This window comes from Poeciliopsis prolifica, unplaced genomic scaffold, assembly GCF_027474105.1.
Source record: "Poeciliopsis prolifica strain line A6 unplaced genomic scaffold, Auburn_PproV2 SCAFFOLD028, whole genome shotgun sequence".
Classification (NCBI taxonomy): Eukaryota; Metazoa; Chordata; class Actinopteri; order Cyprinodontiformes; family Poeciliidae; genus Poeciliopsis; species Poeciliopsis prolifica.
Window position 1 is genome coordinate 5,462,669 of NW_026562403.1, and position 26,584 is coordinate 5,489,252.

General features: G+C 38.4%; 2 protein-coding genes across 3 annotated transcripts in view; both read left to right on the plus strand.

The window, feature by feature from the left end:
• Positions 1–14,930, plus strand: part of osbp2b (oxysterol binding protein 2b) — a 43,321-nt gene extending 28,391 nt beyond the window's left edge. For both annotated transcript variants that reach the window (XM_055049028.1, XM_055049029.1), the window contains 11 exons: positions 3,493–3,691; positions 4,360–4,480; positions 5,244–5,310; positions 5,747–5,899; positions 6,572–6,817; positions 6,987–7,107; positions 7,743–7,846; positions 9,357–9,452; positions 10,165–10,349; positions 10,489–10,709; positions 11,818–14,930. In XM_055049028.1, the coding sequence (XP_054905003.1) occupies positions 3,493–3,691; positions 4,360–4,480; positions 5,244–5,310; positions 5,747–5,899; positions 6,572–6,817; positions 6,987–7,107; positions 7,743–7,846; positions 9,357–9,452; positions 10,165–10,349; positions 10,489–10,709; positions 11,818–11,960 (1,656 nt within the window). In that variant the 3' untranslated portion in view covers positions 11,961–14,930. The remainder of the gene's footprint in view (positions 1–3,492; positions 3,692–4,359; positions 4,481–5,243; positions 5,311–5,746; positions 5,900–6,571; positions 6,818–6,986; positions 7,108–7,742; positions 7,847–9,356; positions 9,453–10,164; positions 10,350–10,488; positions 10,710–11,817) is intronic.
• A 2,479-nt stretch (positions 14,931–17,409) lies between these two features.
• On the plus strand, positions 17,410–25,607 carry LOC129372065 (trichohyalin-like). Its single transcript, XM_055049064.1, has 18 exons — positions 17,410–17,513; positions 18,060–18,129; positions 18,217–18,317; positions 18,412–18,469; positions 19,092–19,598; positions 21,141–21,260; positions 21,347–21,454; positions 21,535–21,619; positions 21,752–21,875; positions 21,956–22,048; positions 22,126–22,217; positions 22,588–22,654; positions 22,902–23,015; positions 23,563–23,757; positions 24,062–24,162; positions 24,291–24,317; positions 24,489–24,546; positions 24,637–25,607. The coding sequence occupies exons 2-18, from the start codon at positions 18,069–18,071 to the stop codon at positions 24,748–24,750; spliced, it is 2,025 nt and encodes a 674-aa protein (XP_054905039.1). The 5' UTR covers positions 17,410–17,513; positions 18,060–18,068; the 3' UTR covers positions 24,751–25,607.
• The last annotated feature ends 977 nt before the right edge of the window (positions 25,608–26,584 follow it).

The following is a 26,584-nucleotide window of genomic DNA, read 5'->3' on the forward strand; positions in this document are numbered from 1 at the left end:
AAATTGACATTCACCCATTGTCGCCGTTTAAATTGACTAGGCTTGAGTTAATTTACCAAGATATGTTGTGTGTGGACAATCAACATGTCCAAACACGTTTGATTGTTTGGACAATCAAACATGATTGTCCAAGTATGCAAAACTCAGAGGAAGCTGAAAGACTTTTAAAGTTTTTAATTATTAAACAAGGAAAGTTGTGTAATTTTCCTTGTACTTCATATCAATGAACTCTGTGTTTGTTAGATAAAATCAGCATAACACATAGTATAGTCTGTGGTTGTAACGTGACACTTTCACAAAACACAATCTTGATAAAGTTGAAGAGGAATGTATTACTTTTGCAAACACTTTAGAAATGTTTTCATTTTATTGTCTGCAGAATAATGGTTAGCAGTTTTACTCCTTAGCATAAAACAGTTTTTTTTTTTTGTTCTTTTTTTTGTTTTTTACAAAAACACTCACCCACTCTCACTGACCTCAGGGGTGCAATGTGTTGGATCGATTGACCGATCGATTCATGTGTTAAACACAGAAAGGTTTTTATGGAACAGCTGCTTTGCTTCCAAGGACATCCTGATTAGAGAAGCAGAAAATAGCTTTCAGAGTCGACTTGATTCATTAGAGTCTTTTGTTCAGGAGTGCTGCTTTCAAGTAACGTAGACATAAATTATGATTAGGTGATAGTCAAGCCATATTAAATTGGAGGTTCATAGCATTAAATTATGTGCTTCCACATCAGAGATGCAGTCCTGACTTGGGGTTTTGCCCTTTTGATTTTTTTTAGAAATATGAAAACAAAATCATGCAAATTGGTTTAAATTACTAATTTTAGATTAGATAATCTGTTGGAAGATACTGTTAAATTGTCATTGCATAATTTTGTATCCAAAGTAAAGTGATAGAAAGAAGGTTGACTAATTTTAGTATATCATACAATCAATTGCTGCAAGTATTTTACTGTTCTTCTACTCGGGGCTGTTTACAGAATTTTCATTATGTGTGTGTATATTTAGTTTTTGAACTACCCGGGGTATTATAGCTCCATTTTCGCTATTAGGCTGTAGAGTAAGATTTCTAATGTCTTGTGATTTTAACCAAACTTATTAAATTAATGCAAAACTCATTTTAAAGCCTGAATGTTTATGAAATAAGTCATTTTTTATTGTCTCATAAGAAAATGGAGTGAATCGTAAATAAATAGTTTTTGGATTGTTCAACTTAATTTTTTGTTTCATTTTATAAAATAAGGATATTCTAGCCTGACGAGGTTTTAATTTAGGTCAGTCAACCTTGACCTGACTTCTCATATGTGTCGTTTGTGGGTCGAGTGACAGATCGTGCATGTATGGATTTCAGAGCATGCCTCTTTGGGGTTATCATCGTTTAATCGCGTAAAAGGTTAACTCAGTTTATTTTGTGTCTGCTCAGTGTAATGTTACAGTTTCAGTTCAAAACAAGTCTAATCTTTTAACTGAATAAGTTATGTCAATTTCAGAGAACAAGTTCAGTTTATTCTTTGTGAAATGACTTAGTTTGATAAAATGGGCAATTTAATCTCAAACTGATTATTATTATTATTGATAATGATGGTAAATCTTTCTTGCAACTCCCTCCAGTCTGTTACACTGATGCTACTGATTCTCAATTCTCCAACACACCACAAGTCACATGTAGTCTGTGATCATACTGAGGAGTCAGCATTTAAAAAGTGGAACTTTCAAACATCTTAGAGATTACTTTGAGTTTCATATCATGCTTCTGCCAGAGGAAGTTGATTCATACGTCACACATAGACCTGACATTTAAGTTCAGCAATGATCTTTTGGCATTAAAAGAAGATTGCTGAAGGTAAGAGGCTTATTATCATTTCCACGAGGAAAGCTCATATTCTGTCTTGTCTGTCTCGTGTCTGAAATATGTAGTGACTTTTATTTAGTCTGTTCAAGAAATATATTTCTTTTCATTTTAAGAATTTAAGCAACAAGATTTATCTTATCATTTCAAAGGTTAGTACCATTTAGTGCAAATAAAATCAGATTTCTTTTAATACATAATCTGATTTTTTTATTTTTATTTTAAGCCATCTTGGTTTTTTTCTGATTTCTGTTCTTAAAAAATAAGAACAGAAAAGTGCTTTTATTTTTTAAGTCAAACCTAACAGAATGTTTTGGATGAGAGTTGTTTAGTTTGCATAAATGTCAATGACAAACCAGGTTTATCCTTTATAATGCTTGAAATTAACATAATAGTTTAAATTGCAAAAATGTTTATTTTTTTCAGTAAAAGCTTAAATGTCATAAGGCTTTATTACATCAATGCACTTGTTAACTCAATCAACATTCCTTCAGTGTATGGTAAACTTTTGATTGTAAGAATTTGATAATTTTTCTACTGTTTTCAATCTTGGTGTTCATTAAAATATCTATATTTTGAGAAATATTGAGCAGAACAAGTGAATTATCTTTATTTTTATTGATATTAATTTTTCTTTATTCTTAATTTTACAAGGGTGTATTAGAACAATATTTTCGCTCCTTTTTTTCTAAACTCTAACACTTACCTTTTCACATTTTACTATTAAATAATTTCCAACTACAACTAATAGATGTGTGATAAAGTTTTTCAAAACATTATAGGATCATGTGTTTATATTATGTCAGATTTCTTAGTATGGAAGGTGGTGCCTTTTCTCCACATTTATAAAAGTGATTAGGCTCAAACATCAGCAGTTCTGCACATTCTTGCAAAAATAGTAACACATTTGTGGAATTGACCAAAAAAAAAAAACAAATGTAATCCTGTGATTAGATATTCACTCTGGCAAAAACTGTCACGAGTCTGCTCAAAAGGCAGAGGTAAAATGCAACGCAGCACTTTTAGATCATTATTCCTTAGCTCTGTCCTTCTAGTAAAACCTCCGTGACAGTCACAAGGCATGTTTCAGTGCATGAAGTTGACTGAGATATGTTATTCAGGTTCAATGACCCTTAGGCTTAATATGAGGAAGGCCGTGAAAATCCTGATGCAGAGCCAACAATTGCTGACATGTAATAAATATCTGATCTAAAGTAACCTCCTTCCAGCAATAAAATCAGAATAGCAACGATGCCCCCTCTTGGCTCGGCCGGTCAATAGAAAGGTCCCGGCTGTGCGCTCAGTGGTTTTAACTGCAGCTCATCAGCACAAGCTATTTGCTCAGAGGTACATTCAACACAGCAAGAGGAGTCTATAAATGCCTTCCACTCTAAATAACTTTACTAACTACTTGTGCTGCTAAAGAACGTTGATTCCAGTGATTGTCTGTATGGTTGTTTTGCTTTTAATTCTTACTTTGGCTAAAGGTCATTCTAGACTTTTATAATTTTTTTTTTTTACACACTTTTTTTTTTGTTTAAACTCAGAATCTGTAACATGAACACTTTCAGAGTATATCATACGTCAGACATTTTAGCTATTGCTCTGTAACCGTCCCCATGTTCATATCTCCCTAAGGCATGTCGAGACTTTTTGGACCTAGCTGAGACTCACAGCAGAAGACTGCAGCGGGCACTGCAATACGAGCGAGAGCAGCGTACCCACCTAGAGGAGACGATCGAACAGCTCGCGAAGCAGCACAACAGCCTTGAGCGAGCGTGGAGAGAAGGACCCACGCATTCTTCCAACACACCCAGTGCCCCAACCACCAGTCAGAGTGAGAGCAAATGTCTACTATTTCCTCACATGGACCTCAGAGCAGTCCTAATTTCATTGGCTAAAAGTCATGTGTAGCCTGTGGCTGTACATTACAGAGCATCCTCGTGTGTAGGAAGAACATTTTAAGTTGTCAGATGGTTTAGATTTGGAGACAAGGAAGTTAGAGGTAGTAATTACATTATCTAAAAATATTAATCAATGGTCTGTTTATTCAAAAACTGTTGAACCAAAATTCTCTCACATTCGGTAAATAATGACACTTTTAATACAAAGTTCACATTCAAAATGTCTTCGTTATGACAACTTGACATTAAAGAAGAAAACATGGTCTGGCATAAATTTGTTATAAAAGTATTACTGATTAAACTTTACCTTTAGTAACATAAAGATACATCATTTTTAAAGTTTAATACTTTTATAACAAATTTATGTCAGATCATAATTTCTTGTTAATGTCAAATTGTCATATCAAAGACATTTTGAATAATGTCAACTTTGCATTAAAAGTGTCATGATTTACTGAATGACAGTTTATGACAACAGTCATAAATATTCATGAAGACTTACACATGTTCATGACAGGTGTTATGTCATGTTTATGACAGCGTCATGACAATCTTATTCACAACCCGTCAAATAAAGTGTATTCTTTAACTTTAACTGCAGGGAGTGAAAGGGTGAACAAAGAAGACGCAAGTGACGAAGATGAGGATACTGAGTACTTTGATGCCATGGATGAATCCACTGCGTTCATAACAGTGACTGCCAGTGAAAACACAAAACACAAGTCAGTCTCCATGCAGTTTTTGTCCTTGGAAAAATAAATGAATTGTATTGAAGTGACAAAAGCACAAAAAAAATCGCATTCATAAGAGTCGGCAAAAGATGTCATTTTTTTAATTTTTTTTTTAAATATCCAGGGAGTTTAGAGGTTTACCTGAATTTAATACAAACTTAAATTTTACCTTTATCTTTGATCAATAAGACAAAGTTTTTGTGTCCTTTTCTCATTGATTTTGCTTTTGTTTGCTCTTTGTTATAAAGAATTCAAATGTAATTTATAATTCTTCTCAAAAAATGTATCACCTATTTTGTCAGAGTAGAGACAAACAGCAGTGGACAGAATCTGTCTTCTAGACACTCTGTCTTTTTTGGGAGGATGTCTGCATTTTCTAATCCTCAACCTTTTATTCTCGGGGTTTCTCAGTAGTTTTTGCAGCTGTCTCAGAATTTTCTGTGTTATGCTCAATCTATAAGGGTGTAGCCGGCATATATATCAAAATAAAACCTGCATATTGCCAGAACCCAGGACTTCCTAATGGAGCATTTCATTTTCACTGCCAGATCTGTGTATTTTAACTCACCTTTCAGCTGTTGTTTTGTTGTGGTAGATTGGTGTATCCCTCTATTCCAGAAGCATCATTAATGGTCAATATTGCTGTTGAAGAGCTTTGTTTCTACTCTGTAATTTCATTTATTTGCTGTGAATTTCATAGGCACTTTCATTCATTTATTCATTTGTTCATGCAGAAAATTTTATTTTATTCCAGGCGATCTCAGAGTAATTTAAGTGCAGCAAGTGGAGGCCAGGCCAGTGACTGGAACCAGGAAGACCATGTAAGTGTCTGTCCTTCTAACAAGAATGAATAATATGTCTGGCATTTGAAAATGCTGCTGACTGCTGTGCTCTCAGTATAGATCCATTTGTTTTTCTACAGGGCTGACACTTCATTGATTTACTTGTAGAACATTTACACTTGCTGTTCTCACAGTCTTTCACTCACACACACACACACACACACCCACACACACACACTGCTTATTTCAGTGTTTCCTACCATCATGTCGTCAGCCCTGTGGTGCCACAGATGTATGGTTTCATCATTGCATTAAATTTTAATAAGTCAAAGATCTGTTTTTTTTTTTCCCAGTCTATGTTTTAATGTCCTCATTTGAGTCACAGTCTAGTAACAGGTTGAAAGCCCCTTCATGGCGACTGAAACCATTTTTCTGAAACATTTGGGTCCACTCCTATTTGTTCTCGCCATCCCAGATGTCTCCAATCTGTAATGATGTCTCGGCGAAGGAGCCGAAGCGACACAGGCAAAGCCGGACCCAAATCCCAGACAAGCCCAATTATTCCCTAAATTTATGGAGCATCATGAAGAACTGCATCGGCAAGGAGCTCTCTAAAATCCCAATGCCTGTAAGTCTGAGCCATATGTTGCCCTGTAAAATATTGACACCTTTAGCAAAATAGAGCCACAATCTTTAATTTATTTCATTTTAATTCTGTGTGACAGACCAACATAAAATAGCATGCATTTGCAAAGTGGAAGGACAATTCCACATATTTGGATTTTGATTGGATGGATGGAGCTAAATACTTGAGAGTGGACTTGAGATTCCCCTTTCAGCTGAACAACACTCAGCATACAGCCAGGATGTATTGGGATGTTTACAGCCAAATCAGATGAGCTAATGAAAGTCTAGTCTTAAATCCTAATGAGAATCTGTGACAGGACTTGATGATAGATCCTTCCAGATGTTCTCCATCTTACCTGATTTTAAATTTTGAAAAGAAGAGCGAAATGTTTTAGACTTTAGATCTGTAAAGTTGTAGAAACATATCCTAAAAGACCTACAGCTGAAACTGTTGCAAGGTAATCCTACAAAGTATTGGCAAACAGGAGCTGAATACGAATGCGCACCATGCTTTTCTGATTTTTACTTTCAATTTCTTTTCTATAATACCAGTTAAGATATATATTGAATTCTCTGCTCTATTATGAGGCTGAATTCAATTATATTACGTTTAACATGACACACGCTCTTTTGTAAAATGTAGTGAGTTTTACAAATTGTGATTCTCCGACAGGTGAACTTTAACGAGCCCCTGTCCATGCTGCAACGTCTCACCGAGGACCTGGAGTATTACGAGCTTCTGGACAAGGCGGCGCGCTGTGAGTCTTCCCTGGAGCAGATGTGCCTAGTTGCGGCCTTTTCCGTTTCCTCGTACTCCACCACCATCCACCGCACAGCCAAGCCCTTCAACCCCCTTCTGGGAGAGACCTTCGAGCTCGACCGCCTGGAGGAATTTGGCTACCGCTCACTGTGTGAGCAGGTAACAGCTACAGAAAAACTTTGGTTGCACATTTCTCAAAGTGCTTACTCGCATTTGACTCATAAACTGGTGTCAAGTCCTATTTTTCAAACAGGTTACTGTATTTTAAAATAGCATAAAGTGATTTCATTCTCTGTCCTTTAGCCTTTATGTCCTTGTTTCTGACTAGGTGAGCCATCACCCGCCTGCAGCTGCACATCACGTGATTTCCAGAAGAGGCTGGACCTTGAGGCAGGAAATCACTATTGCCAGCAAGTTCCGTGGCAAATACCTCTCCATTATGCCTCTGGGTAAGACAACCACTAAAACGGTTATGTATTTGGTGAGAAATGCAAAAACTCAGGTATCTGTTCCAGTCAGACTGCACATAGATTTGCATTGGAGTTTTAGGACTGGGTAATAGAAATGTATGTTTTGTGACATTTTTTTTTCTTCTTCTTCTAAGGTTGTTTAGTAGCATTAGCACAAATGATGTAAACTACAGACCTGCTTGCATAAATTAGAGTTTCATCTGCAAAAATAAAACCAAAGCAGAATATATTATCTATATTGCTTTGGAACACAAAGAGGTTTGTTGGGTCAAATAAATAGAAAAAAAAGATTTGTTTGGTATTGAATCAGCCCGGTGATCCATATGCCTGGTTTTTCTCACTTGGTGTTGGGTAGCTTCAGTGTGATAAAAAGAAAAAAAATAATGGGAATCATTCCTTGTGAAATGGATGTCATAAATATCCTGGGGTTATGACTTATTGGATGTAGATAAAAGTGACTCTGTACAGAGCATAAATACTAGAAAAAATTGTTTTTGAATCATAAATCCAATCCTACAGTCTTCATTTCACCTTTTTATGATAGCAGGAAGCTTAACGATGCTATTGTAATGATTCCCTCCTATAATATTACTTTGGTCCTTTTGTGTCCCCAGGTGCCATTCACCTTCATTTCCACTCCAGCGGGAACCACTATGTGTGGCGAAAGGTCACATCCACGGTGCACAACATCATTGTGGGGAGACTGTGGATTGACCAGGTTATTGACCTCATCTCTTTATAAACGAGTCGTTTCTCTGCAGTACTGCCATGACCTTCAAATCTATCCTTTTTTTTCAGTAAATGTATTTAGTGCAGAGTATCAAATAGTGAAACATGGATTCATTTTAAATGTTTATTTATTAACAACTTGAGAAAACATTTTTTAGAGGACCCAGATTCACATGCAAGACATGTGACTTTGGGTCCATTTCTATTACTTCCCCTCATTAAATTATTTTTTCATTTTTACTATCTTGTAGGACATTACTCTGTTAGTGTCTCTTTATATGTCTACAACTTTGGAGAAAATCATAAAAGAAAATGTATTTATGTATTCTCAGTATTTCAAAAGGTTTACAACAGCCTGAATGTGTTGGAAATGTGTCTTGTTTTTAATCACGTGTTTTTGCTGCCATCTGCTGCTGAAAAAGATAAGTGAACAACTTAAATATTAAGCCACAAACTGTTGTCAGACAACCTCATCAGTCAAGCAGCCAAATAAAAAAAGCTAGACGTGGTTACGATGATGACTTTGATGATGAGTATTAATTAATCCATAGGTTTCCTGCTGGATCTGGATTGCAGAGACATTTCAGAGCTTTTACTTTAGAGGCCTCCCACAGCTCTTCCAGGAAGTTAACTATGCCCTGTAGTATCCTTCATGAATAAGAATGTCTTATTCTGGGTGTGAAGGACACATTCTGGGTCTGAACTATTCAAGATTAAACATCTTGAATACTTTTTATGGGACAGATGCTTAAGCCATCTGCAGTCTCTGTGCAGAGAAACATTGTTTGCTGCTCTGAGGCCTGAATAACATTTGTGGTGTTAATTATGCTACCAAATTTGACACTATTTGCCCTTTAAGTACACATACAATCTTCCAACAGACTCCGTTGACTGAGGATAGTTCTGTAGGAGGCCGGCTGCCCATATAAATGCAGCAAGTTGTTATAGGTCAAGTCTTAATTGGCCCAAAGCAAACTGGTAATGCATACTGCGGTAGTAGCAGTTCAGTCGTTCTGCACGTCTACACAGCAAGACTGAAGCTGCCAGGATTATGAGCTCACCCACAAATTACGAAAACGGGTGGCCGTCTGGAATCTTCCAAACAAGGATGGGAAAAATTAGTCTTTAATTTATTATCTAAGAGAGAACTCAGTTTTGTCTTTGATTTTTGATTTGCCTCATCAAAATTTAGAGTTTGATCTACCAATAGGTGATGGTCTGCCTGCACCAATCAAGCGTCACTCACCTCGGCATGCCAAATGCTAGCGCCCCATCGAACTGCAGCATGACCCAGTTTCTGCACGATAGCATCAAGCTGATGAATAGAAAAGACTGAACAGGTCCTTTAGGACTCTCTGCTATTCAGCAGAAAGTAATGCATCATGATCCATCAAATTTTCAAGATGATAATTACCCAGAGAGGAAAATTTGTTGTTTAGGCATGGTGTAGTTATGGGAGTGTTTTCCTCATTAATAATGTTCTGTATGTGTTTACTCAGTCGGGAGACATTGAAATCATCAATAACACGACGAAGGAGACGTGCCAGCTGAAGTTTATACCTTACAGTTATTTCTCCAGGGATGTCTCACGAAAGGTAAAGGCTAAACATTACACACTTTGCTTATAATTATGATCAAACAGTTAAGAGGTAAATTAGCTAGAAAGCATTTTTACATTTGCAACCACCAATCCCAATGAATGCCTCAAATTTGGAATTTATGAAAGAGTGGCTAAAAGAAACCCACAAGGTGTCATGCTGTGGGATTCTTTGCTTCAGTATGAACATGAAACTAGTCAGACTTTGAGAAAATAGGTGTTAAATACGGGCTAATCTTCCTGTTGAAGGTTGCAAATTCTTAGCTAAAACACTTTAGGTTCAGATCAAACTCTGGTCAAGTGTTATTTGTCCAGGACTTCAGATTTTACAGAAGAACAAATGGGCACAAATTACAGTTTTGTGCAAAGTTGGTAGAGACTTCTTGTGAGCTATAGCTGCAAGTCGAGACTGTGGGAGGCGCTGTACGTCTGTGGTTTATTTTTTATTATTACATGTTAAATCAATTAAGCTTCTTTTTTTTTCTCTAAAATTTATTTATGCTTTAACATGAGGCACAATGTAGAGGCAATGCAATAGTCATATAGTTAACAGTGTACTGTAAATTATTTAAGCTTCTTTAAAGTTTGGACAGTATTTTATGGCCATGGATCCTTGCATTTGGTTGAGATTTGTAGTAATCTTCTAAAGTTTCAGTGGTGTCCACTGACATTTCTAACAAACAAAGTACATGATGCCATCTCACCCCCAGGTAACAGGTGTGGTAACAGACAGTGGAGGCCAGGCTCATTACATCCTCTCTGGTACATGGGATGAAAAAATGGAAAGTGCTAAGATCATTCACAGCAGCGAAGGGCGCAGCGGATCAGAAGGAAAGCATAAGACAGTCTATCAGACCTTACCCCCCAAACTCCTGTGGAAGAAATACCCTCTACCGTAAGCCTCTGCTCCACAAATCAGACGACTGCTATTTATGAGTCATAGCTGTTGAGAAAAGGGCTGCGGCGTCCAATCAATACGACTGAATGTAAAACATCGCAATGTGACTCTGGCCAATTCCCTCTCACTCTGTCAGGGAAAACGCCGAGAACATGTACTACTTCTCTTCTCTGGCTCTGACACTGAACGAGCCGGAGGACGGGGTGGCGCTGACCGACAGCCGGAAGAGACCCGACCAGAGACTGATGGAGGACGGCCGGTGGGACGAGGCGAACGTTGAAAAACAGAGACTAGAAGAGAAACAAAGAGCTGTGAGACGGCGAAGGGAAGCAGAGGCCACAGATGCACTGGATGAAGGTACGTCTTATATAGCAAGGAGTTTGGTTTTCGAAGGAAGTGAGCACTTCATTCAGCAGTTTTCTTTTGGGTTTTTTTGTCAAAAGCCTGTTTGGCTGTTTGGATGTCAAACTTATTTTAAAATGCATACATGAAGAGATGAAAAGTAAATGTTTGAGGGTGAATTTCTTTATTATAATCCGGAACTCAGACCTGGAGGGATCCATCTAGACTGTCCCTGTTGGACAAGTGCAGGTTTTTATTCAATGTACCCATGACTTGTCTTTCTTTTCCTCCCTCTGTTGATGGTCAGAGTGTGATTATGACTCTGGTGAGTGGGGGTTGTTCTGTGCCCCTCTTTTGTGCATCCCACACACACACTCTCTCCATCATTTTGTGTGTCCTCTGTGTGCTCTGCCTCTGGATCTGCATGATACTCTTCTCATGTCGACTTCTTTAAATAACAGCTCAGGAAAACACATGACTTTTTCCTGCATACGTGTGCATTTTCACTCAGAACTGGCCTACAATACATGCTGACTTGAGTACAGAGCCCTGCAAAAAGCATTCATACCTCTGATTTAGATTTTAATTTGTAATAAAATGTCGAACCCATCAATTACTTTCCACTTCGCAGCAAAGCACTACTTTGTTTTGATCCACAAATAAAACCTCAGGAAAGCACTTTGAAGTTGTTAAAAAATAAGAGGAAGAGGGTTGTGATTTCTTTTAAGTAGTATAAAGATGCACAATTTGGAAAAATAAATGCTGAGCTAATTTTAGATATTTATTTTTTAAAAAAGAAAGTAAAACCCGTGCATCAAAAAGCTGAAGCTTCTCCTCTTTTCCAACCGGTTTGACATAAGATGTACAATGACTCTGTTATTTTATTTATTTATTTTTCTCTGATCTTAATTTTCTGTTTGACGTTTCGTTCCTTAAAATCCTCATTCAAACTTGTTACAGCTTGGTCCACATTTGGAGCTAACCCAAATGTAGTGCACTGACACCGATTGCTTCTCATCGAAACACATTTCTGTTTTCCTCAGTAATTATTTGCAAGCGTGCCTTTTCCTCCCTGCGATTTGTGGACAAAGTTTCTGAAGTAAAATCTGTGCTTGATCCTCAGGCAGAGACTATGAAGGATACCAGCCGCTGTGGTTTCACCAGAGGAGGGACTCGATCACTGGCGAGACAAACTTTGTGTACAAGGGCGGCTACTGGGAGTCGAAGGACAGACAGGACTGGAGCATGTGCCCTGAAATCTTTTAGCTCAAGAGCTCGTCTCAGATGACACCGATCTCATCGGACAGGGAGCCGCCCGGCCTCTGGGCTGCGGGCCGTAGAACAAAGCCGGCTTGTGAGCACCACAAGGACCTATAGGAGTGTGAGAAAGTGTGTTTCACACAATATCTGATTACACATTACCTCCAAAAGTGTTTTTGTTTATTTTGAACTTAGAAGACGGGGCGTTCCCTCTGCAGTCCTCCCTGCACAGTGCTGATTTTCTGCTGCTCCTCAAATAAACTCAGTGCACTTTTTCAGAATTGACTCTACTACAGATTAACAGCAACTGGACAAAAATTTCATATGAATGCCGATTCTTACTGGTGTGAAGAAATTATCAAGAGCCACAACTGAAACACAACAGTGTTGAATATACATGTCAGTGTTTCCTCTTAAAGACAAATGACCTCACATGTCAATTCAGTAAAACCCTTAATCTCAGTAATCCCAGTGAACTATAAAACCTAACTGACTCCCTGACTACATGGAGAAGATTACAATCAGGTTGATTTACAAAAAAAGTCTTAAAAATATTGATAAGACCGATTATATGCTATACACTGAACTACTGAACAGTTTAAATGCAGATCAGACAGCTCAAGTGCAATTATAAGAAAATCATTAGAAAGGAAAATTGAATTTTGAAGTGAATAGTTTTTAAAATATGAATGCCAGGCTGCCAAAAATCTCTACTACAATATATTAAATAAGTAAATAATTAAGTGAAAGTAGTTAGTCAGATTTTGTACAAAATATTTTTTTTATTTAATTGATATATCACATGCCAGAAAGCTATTTTATTTGAAGTGAAAGTTGATGTTTCTCTTAACTCATGACTATAGAGATACAGTTTTTGTTTTTAGGAGACTCTTTATGTAGTCTGAGGAAAATGACATTTAATGGATACTTTATATAAATATTTTAAATTAAAGTTGCCTCTTTGATCTGTCATCCAAAGATCCTCCAGATATTTTTCCATTTGTGATTGTGGGTAGCTAAATTATATAGGAGTGGTGGAAACATTTAGGTGGCACGCAGTGTGTTCCACATTTGTGCCAGATCAAAACATTCATTTCACATTTACTGAACTCTTCATTAAGGCCTTTGAAAGCACTTTTGGCTGTGGTTCATTGTAACTGTGCATCTCAGCTTGTGAGTCGAGAACTGTGCCAGCCGTGGAATAATTTTTGAACAATGTAGAAAAAAACAGATCAAATGTTTTTACATATTGGAGTTGAAACTGCTTGTAATCACCTTCACCAATGTTATGTCACTAAATGAGGGCCGGTCATTTCACCTCTTTGCCAGTTCTCATCTTTCAAAGCTTCTATCATTTAATTTATTTTGCTGAAGAATATTTTGCACCAAACATGTTTCAGTTTCTACTCACCTGGAGAACGTTTCACTCCTGCTTTGATGACAAATGGTTTGAAGGAATTTCTGTCATAAACAGAAATGACTTTATTGTATTTCTACAAGATATTGTTGTAGAAATAATATATCGCTCACCATATTTTATCAGCTTAATGGCCTACATTAAACCAATATGAATAGAAAATGGGTCTAATTTCAAACTCTGTACATATACAATCATAGATGGGAGCTCACCATTTTATAACTATCCCCTTAGTTTGTTATGTGGTTAGAGTTTATGACTAAAATGTTTGTTATTTTTGTGTGTGTGTGTTTTTTTTTTTTACAAGTTATGAAGGAATGTCATGACCAGGTGTAGGTAAATCTGCACATTTGAATTGATGAAGTTGTGAATTAACCTGTGGCCTCCTGAACAGATTTTAATTGTCCAATTTAAATAGAGGGTGCAACTCAAGGGTTTATCTGATCAGAGTCAAAAACCTTTTCATTTTTGCACTTTTTTCTCATTGACTTTAGAGCGACCATTTTCACATGTGCCAACAATCACAGGCGTCTGCGTCGAAACTCTAAAAGGTGGCGCACCTCTAGACTAAAAGTGAGTGCAGATGGCCTGAACTGATGTTTAGAAATCTCCCCTCTGCGCATGTTCTTTACCTTGTTTTCTGGTGCTCACACACAGCCTCGCCCTCTGTAACCCCTTGGTGATTGTACAAAAAAAAAAATCTGCACCTTATCACTGACGCGTTTGTTAGTTCTTAGATCATTCAGCCTGCTATTTGTTGGTGTTTCTTACTTGAATCCCACCAACTCTTCCATCAGCAATGGCTCTGAGATTAGAGGGAGTCCCGCCTGTGCGTGACCCCGGAGCGGCCTGCGCGCGGCGCTGCGGGCGGATTCAGCTGACAGGCGGGTAAAGATGATTGCAGAGGCAGACAGGGCTGGTTCCTGTTGCGCTCCGGTCGGCTGCAGCCACAGAGGATTGCCTCAGCTGCTGCTGCTGCTTCGACACCAAATCATAACTCCTTCACTGTTTGCGAACATGCTGATCTGGGATCAGCACACAAAGATACACAGAGTCTTTTTGCCTTTAACTGACTGAACAAGGGAACGAGTTCCCTGACCTGTGCACTACGAGTCTATGGAGACAAGAGTTTTAAAAAAAAATGAGTTAGTATTTTTTTGTAATCATTGTTAGGAATGTAGAAAGTATAGCTGGAGGTAATTGTACCTACCGTCGAGTCAGTTTGTGTGAATATTTTGTCATAATATTGTAAAAACGATTAATAGATCTACTAAACTATGTATGGAGCATCTGTACAGAAATTACAGAGCCTGAAGGATTTATTGTCACTTTTAACTTCTAACCTGAACTGATTCTGTCTGAGTTAACCCTGAGAAACCTGTAATTTGGCCAAAAATCTGTCTTAACACAATAAAATGTGCTTTTGATAGAGTCCTTAAGGCTCACATGTTAGAAATGTTTTCCTCTGATGTGATGATGTGGAGAAAATAATATCCTTCCCATTTGTCCTGATTGATTGAAGAAGATTTTTGGTTTGAGAATACAAGATCATAAAATGACTTTTGTGAGTTTATTTTGTGATTTGACACTAATGAATCAAAGTCCTTCCAATGTGCATTCTCTCATAATTTAATTGTATATACAGCTCTGGAAAAAAATCAAGAGACCTCTGCAAAATTGATCAGTTTCAATGATTCTACTTTATATAGGTTTATGTTTGAGTAAAATGAACGTTGTTCATTTATTCTATGAACAACTTAGAACATGTCTTGGAAATTACAAGCAAAAAGTTTGCCTTTATTTGCAGAATATAAAAAATGATGCAGTGCTTTCAGACTTCAAATAATGCAAAGAAAGCAAGTTCATGTTCATTTAGAAACAATACGAATATTTTATCTCACAAAGAGTTCATAAATCAATATCTGGTGGATTAACCAGGGGATTCTCAATTTGGTTCAGTGCAGTGCTCTCATTTTTTCCAGAGCTGTATATTCATACATGTAAAATTAAAATATGAGATGACACAAAAATACGTGCATATCATCTTATATTTCATATGGCAATACATGTCTGTCAGACTGCATTACTGGACTCTGACAGAGTAAAGGATGAGCATGATGCACACTCCATAGGCCAAACTATAAGAGTTTAAAGAAAGGCGACACCCAGCTGAGTTTCAAGCCCCCACACCTCCACCAGTCCTCCCACCCAGAGGCAGAAAGAGGCTCGGATGAGGCCATGGCATCAGGATGATGCCATGGCCTAAGCAGCTTTTGGATCCGACTGAGCACAGAGGTTGCCCTGGACTCCCAAGATGGGACCAAGAAAACCTGGGGCCACATAGAAATACACAATCAGCCCTCTTCTCATCAGCCTGCCAGCAGCAGGAGCAGAAGCCCAGGATAAACCCAAAATGACATGCTAGTATTTGACCCCACTGAGGAGACGGCCCGATCCCCTGCAGAGTTTATCCCCCAAATTGTCTTGGTTCTCTCAAAACCATAAAATGAAGAGTAGTGAGAATTTAGATGAGTCAATCCAAAATATGAAGTAATTCTTAAACCAGCAGTGGATGAATGCAGGCATGAGAGAAACAGACAACACATTTTGAGGTGTTTTAATTCTTAGATTCCCTCTCTGAACAAAAGGAAAGTGAGCTGAACAAATCACCTATAGAGGGACGTGTGGCCCAAGTGATCCCAGGATGCACCTGACTGTCCAGGCATCCCCACTGAGCAACTGCAATGCGGGGCAAAAACAAGAGGTACAATAGAAAATGACTTCATGTGATGTTTGAGTTATTGTACATCTTAATAGTCATGATGAGCTTGGAATTATTTGGATCAGTATGTTTCAGAATATCACGACTTCAGTGGCTGATGGTGAAGTGACCTGCATTGGCACCTGCAGAAACAGCCCTGTGAATGTTCAGATCCATTCAATAAATTAGAATTAAAAATCTATGTATTTATAAGCTTTATCACTAAGTGAATCTCATTATACAGATTAATTACACACAAATGGATGGTTTCCAGCCTTTATTTCTGATAATTATGGTAATTTTCCTCTTACATAACATTTAAAATTAGAATAATACATCAGATAAGTGAGAAAAAAAGAATAAAAATATGTAAGCTTAATAAAAAATGTCTTCAATACCTGCTTGTAAAGGTACTTATATGACTGTAAGTCTGTCAAAGTTGTTAATGGTTCACTCTGAGCAGCCTAAGTGTCTGAGTAGTCAAAAAACAAATAGACATTTCAAGTTCAAAGTTAATGAAAAACGTTCAAAGTTTTTCATGAACTCACTTCTCCGTCTCTTTCTTCTCAAGGGTGCCATTATTCTCATGTTGGTATCTGCGTGTTTCTATCATGAACATAATTCATGAGAGATGAAGATGGTTCCTCCTCACTAGCTGCTGCTCAGATCTGTGGCAGAATAAAAGGTTGATGGTTAGAGATCCATTTTGCCTTTTTTGACTGAAAGCATCGCCGCACAGAACCTTTGTACTAGAGAAGTCATCATAGTGACCAGACACACGTTTTGTTAAACGTCTCTGCTGAGGCTTAAAACGGCGATGACGGCACAGAATATTAGTGACCTGGAGGCATGAGGAACACTGCCATGAGAAATGAAAGTCTGATGCATCAAACTTTATAACAAGATAGCTGAGTTGCCTTCCAAGGCGTTTTCCCCTCTGAAAAGGGACGAAGGAGAAATTTGAACACATTCTTCTTAATAATTGACTTGGTGATTGTTTTCTGCTTCAGAAGAATGTGTGCAGTGGTTTGATTGTGTGAGTCAACAATGTATTTTATTCTTTTTACCCCATTCAATCAAACATGTTTCACATAATATTTTTTTTTTGCGGGGATCAAATGTTCAGCAGAAAGTCCCTAAAAGTCCAACAAATGTCCTGGATTATTAGTTTCCTCTGTGGATTCTAGTCAGAATAGAAACTAATGTTAGTGCTTGTTTTTCTTTTCAGCTCAGGCTGCACATGCGCAAGCGGGAGCTGTTTAACTGTTTCCATAGCATCTAGTTTTCCCAGATTTCCCTGAGCAGCAGCAGCAGCAGGTTTTCTTCAGCCACTGCAGGAGTCAGGATCTGGAGCAACTTTACTCACTTTGCCTGCTTAAAGGTAAGCGACAAGGCAACTAATAGCAAGTTCTCGCTTGCTTCCTTTTTCTCCTTCTTACTTTCTTTATTCCCTTCTCTCTTTCTGTCTTTTTCTTTCTTTCTTAGCTCTGATGTTTACCAATCTGCATTTTGCTACTAAATAATTTCCAACAGAATCCAGGGGAGCTAAAAAGTATTTAGCAGGTTTGTTGGCACCAAATCAAATATGTCTGTAGATTAAAAAATAACACAAGTGTGAGTTTGGTTTTGTCTTACTGTGTTATAAGCATGAAGCTACAGAGGTTTTCAAGTCAATGCAAAAATCTTGCTTTAAAGGATTTCAATAAAACATTACACTCTTTGTCTTTAAAGCTCATTTAGCAGTGAGGGAGAAACTGAGAGTCTCCTTGGTGAGAGCCAACAAACTGACCAGGTTTCCTTGTCAACTGGGCAACAACATTCCTCACTCTCACATGAATCCTGGCTGCCAGTCGGCCTGAAACACTGATTCATCCTGGGGACAGAAATCTATTTGGTATGAGAAAAACCGCTGACTGTTTCTCTGCAGATTCAGGGCATGGCTGACTGCTACGAAGAGGGCAGAGAGACAACAGAGATCAGCAAACTGCTTTGCTCCGGTCAGGAGTTTTGAAGCATTCTTTGTTGCTCACTCTGTTGTAAATTTGCTCCTTACGTTTGACCGCCGTTTCCTCTCCTGGATGCAGATCAAAAAGATGCTGTTCTCAGCCCAGATCCTCTGACTCCCAGACCGGATCACTGTGACCGCCTCCTAGACGCGATAGATCAACAACTTGATCAGCTGCAGGTCTGCTAATGCTCTCTTTTTTGTCCATTTTCTCTCCCATAATATTTTAACTAAAAGTTATTTCAGCAAATATCCATAATCTGCATTTTTGCAGATTATGTCTCCAAAACCAAAAAGCAATGCGGTTCCCACCTCAAAAAATGGAAAAAACGGTAATGTATGTCATATATTCACCAGAGAACAAGTGGCATTTTTCTTTCCACTCAAGTGACAACAAATATTTGGTTTTTATAATCTCCTCTGAGGGGGGTGGGTGTCTGAAGCAAAACTCAAACTAATGAAACCTGCATTTCATTGCACAGGCATAAAAAAATTCAACGGTGATACTTTTATTAGAAAAAACATTTTTTCAAAACGTTTCCCCTTTTGTTTCCTTGCAGGCGCATACACATGCAGAAGTTAATCAGTAGGTGTCGAAGCAAATAGTTAAGCAACATTATGAGGATGTACACAAAATATCAATATTTATTTATTTACTTTTATTTATTTAAAACAAACTGAACTCACCCTGAGTTTGCGGAGCCCATTTTTGCTGCATTTCTACTTCAAATCATAGTAAACGTCTCTCCCAGTTTTGCACCAATAAACTGACTTTATCTTTTTTTTTTTATTATTTCAAAAAAGCTTCAGCTTTTATTTTTGAAAAAAGAAAAAAAAATTACACATAGTTTTTGCATCAACTCCACAATGATGCACTGGTTTTAGTTCTTCCTCTCATAATGTAAATGTATGACATTGCAGTTTGTTGTTGCAATGTTTTCTTCTCTCCCCCAGAAAGTATGCTGACATTCTGGGACGTTTCTGTAAATAACAAGGAATGCAGAAGAAGTCTGGATGTGATCCTCAGGGGCAAAGAGGAAACTGAAGTTTGTCGGGATCAGGTTGTCTGGAGGCTTCAGAGGCTTCTTGGAGAGACACTTCCTCTTTCAGAGAGGATCTGCTCTGAGGAATGTGGAAGAAGCTTCAAAGGGGAGACGACTGACCTGTCTCCATTTAGAAATATGGATCAATTAGACAGGGAGAACAAGGCAGAGCGGACAGAAATGTCTGACAGTGACACTCCTGAAAATGATCAAAACTGGCAATGTCCAGAGAAAAGAAGGTTGGAAACAAGTGACATGGTGATGCCTCGTGGTTTGCAGTCAGATAAATCTGATCCAGAAAGGGAAGACGGTGCGTTTCTTTCTGACAGCTGTGGGGAAAACATGTCGCATCGTAATGAGAAGGCAGGAGCCAGAGAGAGAAACAAGACACCACAGAGGCCTGCAGACAGCAGCAGCGGTAGGTGCTTTCTGACAACATGTCGTCATGCATCTTCTGAGTTTTTCCAGGTGGCGTGAATGAAGCGAAAAAATTCTCCCCTGCACAGCTGGACGTCGATCTGTTTATCCTGACGTGTTTTTGGTTCCAATGAGTTTCTCTACAGTTGCATAACTATTGTGTTTAACTTGATAGTTTATCCTTGATGAGCGACATTTAATTTCCCTTTGGGATTACTAAAGTAGTTTTGAAGTTTTTATTTTATTGTTATTTGAGTTGAATTTTTTTCATTGAATGACTTTTAAAGGTTTAGCTAGATAGAGGTTGGTGTAAAAAATGTCTCTGCATACATTACACAAAAACAGATAGTGCCCATTCAGAGCCACGGAAAAAAAACAAATAAAGTAAACCTTCATTCCAGGATTTCACACAATCTCTGGGTATCTATAGAGATACCATGTTAGATATCTGTTTAATTAACAATCATCTTGTGGAAGCTGTTGTATTAAGTATTGAATCTGAAAAATCAGATAAAAAAAACAAAGCAGTAAAATCTGTAAAAGGATTATTTATTGGTTAAAAAGGACATGGCAGACATATCTCAACACAAAGAGAGTGTTTGAGACTGTGTGAGCCAAGACAAGAAAAAATTCTACTGAAATAGCAGAAGATATTAACCCTCTCAGGCTCAAATTACTTGCAAAGACTAGCTAAGTAGCACTGAGCTGTTGGAAATCTGCAACATCTGCCTGGAGAGGGTTAAAATAAATTGTTAGCATTTATCTGTGGTCAAACTTCGTTCAGACTCTTTATGAAGAAACATCACAGTTTTGCTGGGAAGTAAAAAAAAAAAATGAATCATCGTCTTTGCTTTCTATCTTTGATCTCTGGAAGAAAAAAAATGTGAAATGGGTTTAGCTTTTTGTCTTTTCAGTTATGTCTATGTCAGGACTCCATCCTCTTTCACTCTTTAAATCAGGCTTTTTTTTGGTATTCACTGGTTACCTGTTAAATGTAGCTAACCTAAGCAGCTACATTTAAAACAAAGAAGATTTCTTGTTGCCTTCAACAGCCCTTATTTTACCATTTCTGTTTTTCCATCTCCTTTTGAAACCTCTAAATGTTGTGGAAGGAAAAACAAAGAGAATTATATTACTGATCGGCTTGTGAGGCTCTAAGCCTCTAAAGGTCTTGGCTGTAATAAATGTACTCGTGATGGCGTTGACTCGGTTTATTTCGGCTCGATTCGTTTCCTCCCCAGACGCTAATCAGAGTTGCAGCCTCAGCAGTTTCTCTCTTTGTCACCTTGTGGTCTCTGTGATATCATTTCCTTCAGATCCTGAAGTTTCTAATTATGTCCATTATCTTCATTTGAGATTTCTTTTTTTTCTAGCTTTTATTTTCTGGCTAGAAGAAATTCCAGTAGGTCCCTGCTTCATGTGCAATCTGAACAGGTCAAATTTGCATTTGGAAAAAAATGTAGATTTGTGACGAAAATGTGTGAATCCTGTTCGTCAGGATGCCAGTTGACCTCAAGCAGTATGTGTTTTTTTTCTGTTCCAGGAGCTGCAACATGGAGCTTTGATCTGGACGTCGGGCAGCAGGTCAGGTGGACAGGCAGGCGCAGCAGGAGGAAACATAAAGGGCAAAAAAAACATGCCGGATGCAAAACTTTAAATAAAGGTTAAAACGAATACAAAACATGTTTTGAAATAGATACGTTTCACACTCCACAAACGTGTTTGTAACCTTTTTCACTCCCTCTCCAGGGTGTTGCTCCTTCATGGAGGATGTTGGTGATTTGAGTGACATCTGTGTTGACCACGGTGATGGTGAGTCAGCTGGAGAGGAAGAGAGAGAAACTCAGTTTACAGCAGGTAGATATAAAAAATAAAAAAAAAGATTGCATTTTATCAAACAATAATAACAGAAAGCTGTTTGTTTTGTAATTACAAAGCGAGGAGATTCACTGATGGACATGAACAGATGAAAAGTCTCTCTGCGTCCTCCAACAGTCAGCAGAACAACAGAAAAACCAACAGGTATGTAGGAGATTTTTTTTTTAATTCAGCATTTTGTGATTTTCAACATTTTAAAGGTTTTGTGATTCCCTTGTTGTGTATGTGTGTGTTTGTGTGTGTTTCAGTTTCTCACATTTGTATTTATTTTTACAGTGAAAATAAAGACAGCAGTGAAGACATTAAAAACCTCATCAGGACGTCCTCTCCAGTGAGGACATCGGAGAGGCAGCTGTTAGACTTTATCGACATGAAAGAGGAAGTCTTTGACCGGCGACGTGTAAGAATGGAGCTCATTCTTTACGATATTTGTCAGAAATCATCCTGCGTGCCTGCAGCAATGCTTTGCTTTTTGTTTAGCGATGTGAGAACGAGGAGAAGAAACTCCGATCAAAGCGGATTCAGCTGAAAGAAGTTGAGCTTTGTCTCTCTGACCTCCGACAGAAAAAGAAGGTACGTTGCCTTGTCTAAGAAAAGGACATAAGATTGAAACAGTTTTTTGTGGCCTCAGTTTATTGCTTCTGATGCAGGAAACCGTTCGGCAGCTAGAACAACTGTCTGCAGATACGACTTGGATGCAGAAAGAGAAAAGATCTTTGGAGTTTGTTCTGAGAAACAGCAGGTCAGAGAAATAATCTGTTTGCTACAAAGTTAAATCTTCACCAACATGCTTGTGTTTTGGTTCCTCAAGCGGTGAAACAGCGCGCGTGTGTGTGTGTGTGTGTGTGTGTGTGTGTGTGTGTGTGTGTGTGTGTGTGTGTGTGCGTGTGTGCGTGTGTGTGTGTGTGGTGTGTGGGTGTGTGTGCGTGTGTGTGTGTGTGTGTGTGTGTGTGGGTGTGGGTGTGGTGTGTGTGTGTGTGTGTGTGTGTGTGTGTTGTGCGTGTGTGCGTGCGTGCGTGCGTGCGTGTGTGTGTGGGTGTGTGTGTGGGTGTGTGTGTGTGTGTGTGTGTGTGTGTGTGTGTGTGTGTGTGTGTGTGTGTGTGTGTGTGCAGGTACCAGCTACAGCAGTTGCAGAGGCAGACAGAGTCGCATATGAAAACTGTGTTCTGTTGGAAGAAGGTAGTTCGACAATAAATCCTGTTTTTGGTTTTAAATGATTAATTAAAACGTCACTGCAATGGATCAAATCACAATTGAGAACAAAAAAACTAACTATCATAGGAATGCTGTTGTTTTTGTTTGTTTTCAGTTTAGCAAAGTGAATATTTGCTTTGGATTTGACTAAATTGGGAGCAAAAATATATGCTTGTCTTTCTGTAAATGTGTTTCAAAATATTTGTTAGTCATTAATGACTTCCTGGAGCAGCAGCTGGAGGAGCTTCATGAGGAGCTGCACGGGGCCACAGAGGCAGGGAGCTCACTGCTGAACAGATGTGCATGTCAACAGAAACAGCTGGAGAAAAGGCATCAGACTGAGGAGGTGACACTCTCTTCTTTCACTGTCAAAGTCAAATCCCGTACAAAACATGAATAATACAACATTGAAAGGATTTGTTAGTGTCTGAAACCTATGAATGAAATCAAATGTTTTATTTGGAAATTCAAATCACTTTTAGTTGGCTTTTGCTGTAATATCCAGTTTTCATTTGATGCAGATAAAGATTTGTTCTTTGTCATCGATTAGACCACGCTCTCCCTCGTTATCTCAGTTTGTCCAAAAATGTTTTTCTGTCTTACAGGCAGTCGTTTTCTGGATCCCTGTTAGATATTTAGTTTGGTTTCAGTGCAGTAAAAAGCAGAAATGTTTCTGAGCCAATGCAATTATCTCAGTTCAAAATGCGACGCTATTTGAGGAGTTGAAAAATACACTGTTTTGATTTTCCAGTTCAGATTAATGCAGCATTCTGATATCATTTAATATAAATATTTCACATGTTTGTAATGTTTTTCTATTTTACTTTAGATGTTGAGCAGTTTTGGATGAAAGGTTACATGTTGTTTCTGCTTTTCTGCCTCTCGCTTTTTAGCCCCCTTACATTCAAGTCAGCGAGCTCCAGCACCTACTGGGAGAATGTAGGACCAAGGTGGGAACACTGGGCGAAATGTTGGCGCAGAAGGAGCTGCAGCTGATGGGTCTGCAGGAGGAACGAGACTCTCTGCACGCCGAGAGAGACGGTCTGATGAGGGAGCTGCAGCTCTACAGAGAGCTGGAAGGAGCTCAGGTAGTGAGCCTTCTAATCTTCATGGCAAAAACATTCACACTTCAACAGCTTCATGTTGGGTTTGTGGTGCTGCACTGAGGTTAATGTGTTTCATCGGGTTCTTAAGTGACAGTTCATCACAAAGTTGTACTAAGCTGTGAAATGGAGAAAAAAGATGCATTGGTTTCAGATTTATTTTCCTTCAACAAATAGTTAAATCTCGTTCAGACAGGATGGGTGGAGAGTGCTGGTGAAAACACATTTTTACTAAAGTCTTGGGTGTTTTGCTGCCTTTAAGAACTTTAATGTATTCGTCTCCATCCAGGAGCGGAGGCAGCTTCCGATCAACGCGGCTCAGAGGAAGCAGCAGACTCCGGCTCGCCTCGCAGGCAGCTTTACCGAGCAGCTGACGGCTGATCTGGAGAGGTGACGCAAAATCATCCTTACATGATGATCATCCAAACATGCACGGAACATGCATGTCCTGTGCATGTTTCACTTCAGTCTCGGCTGTGCACCCATGAAAACACTTTCAAACGTTTTCCACCCCACAGGTGCGAGACAACGCTGATGAGGTGCAGGTAACAAATAACACAGTAACTAACCAGCTAATGTAAAAAGTATTATTTCAATCTAAAACTGCACAGTAGAGGTATCATTAACTGTGGACTTGAACACGTACGTTCCTGCTGGTGCTGTGTTTTTTTACTCATTGTGGCAGCTTTTAAAGAGTCTCCATGATTGTTTTACAGAAATGCATCAAAGATGAAAGAAACAAGTCCTGACAGAAGCACTGTGTCTGGGGCAAAGGTCGATGACGTGTTCGCATTTGGCTCTTTCACACCTATTCCTTCAATAAACACGCTAACACTGTTCCTGTTCTCGCCTTTCTTCCGTCAGGAATCTCAGGAGGCTGTTTGCTCCCCCTTGCATCATGCAGTGGTCTGCGCTGCTGCACACGTCCCCCAGACGTCTCTTTGTTTCAGCTTCTTTGCTCCCTGCAGAGCACAGTGAAGCAGCACCAGGTAGAAAATCAGGCTTTTCCAGACTCTCTTAGCTTTGATGTATCAGGATCCTCTCTGAGAGGGGAATTACCCAAAGGAGATTTTTGAGGATATTTTACTGCTCAGTATAATCACAGGCTGTGCAGTGGCATGCAAATGTATTTACACCCCTTGGAGTTTTTTGTGCTGTCTTACTTTGCAACCACAACTCTCCTGTGGGCGAAGGTGACTCAGTGGATAAAGTAGCTGTCTTGGACTCCATACGTTGAGGGTTTGATTACAGCTTTCTCCTGCCACATGATGAGATGCCCTTGGGCAAGGCACTAAAGCCCAAGAGCTGTACTGATGTGAGTTGACTGGCTTTTAAGAGTCTGGTGTAAAGTGCTTGGAGCTGTACGTATTCCAGAAAAGCCCTAATAAATTTGGCCCATTCATATTTTATAATAGACAAAAACAAATTAGAGTAAAATTGAGAAGAGGAAAGAAAAGGAGACATGCTGTGCCATTTTTTTATACTTTATAATTAATTTTTTATTTTTAATGCGTATTAATATTCGGTTTCCACTGAGTTAATTCCTTGTAAAAGCATTCTTTGTGGTATAACTCCAAAACCACACCACTGAAATTATGCTGAATGTATTTTAATGCCAGTCAGTGGCAGCCATTATTACTCGCTCACTGTGACATCTGCATGTGACGGAAGAATAAAAGGCAGGTCACTGCGACATAAGGCAGCATTCATCTGTGCTGAGAGAAAGGGATCTTCCATGGCCTGTCGATACATGAACTGTGAATGAGTTGTGAGCTGTAAATTAAATCATGCCACTTTTGTTAAATAACCTGATAAAACTGTCGTTTGTGACGAAACCCTTGTGTAATGTTTCACTCTGCTAAAGTCAAACTAAATAATGACATGACTTATGGAAATGTCCAGTACATATTAATCATGTCAGCTTTAACAGTACAGCCTCTCCTCTGTTAAAGCATGATAAACTGTTCATGTGCCATCAGTGACTTTCCAGACTAAGATATCCAGAAATATAATAATTTGTCATCCATTTGGAAAATGAATTAATCTCATTTTTAGCTGCTTATTGTTGCTCGCTCATCTGAGTTTACTTATCTCCAGAGGTCAAATGGTGACAAGACGTCACTTCATCACAGGGATTAATTTGGAAAACACCAAAACAAAACCTCACCATAAATATAGAGCGGATATTTGGAGGCTCAAACATGGACACATAAAATACCTTAGCAAACACAGATCGAAAATAATGTACAAAAATAAATGACAGTAGATACCGCCAAGAAAATGTCACTTGTTTGTCCAATATTGGACAACGTTTCACTCTCTGTTGGCCATCTGACTGTGGTCTATTAACGTAACCTAAGGAGTATAAACATGTATGTTAGAGCAGCTTTTTATTTTAGCAAGAACTAAAAAGATAAAACCAATGTCTATGTTGTTAATGAAGGCAAGAAAAAAAAAAAGACAGCTTCATCAGTAATTAACTTGTTTGGTTTGAGTCTTAAAACTGTGTTGGCCAAAACATTTCTGTAAAAGAAGATATAAAAGTACTAATACAGAAAATATTCTAATTTTTTGATAAATTGGGTTTGGATTTTTAGCTGAACTCCTTAATCACAAAAATTAACTGGACTAATAATTCTGTGATATGACTTTTATTTTTAGAAATAGGAAAATATAAATGACCTTGTTCATATTCTAATCTGAGGTCTACAGCCAGACAAGATCATTCATTTTAGTGAAGGCATGCGTTCTTATTTTGACCAATCAACAGCAGTAACCTAAAAATGTATTTAACGTCTACATTTTAAGAAAA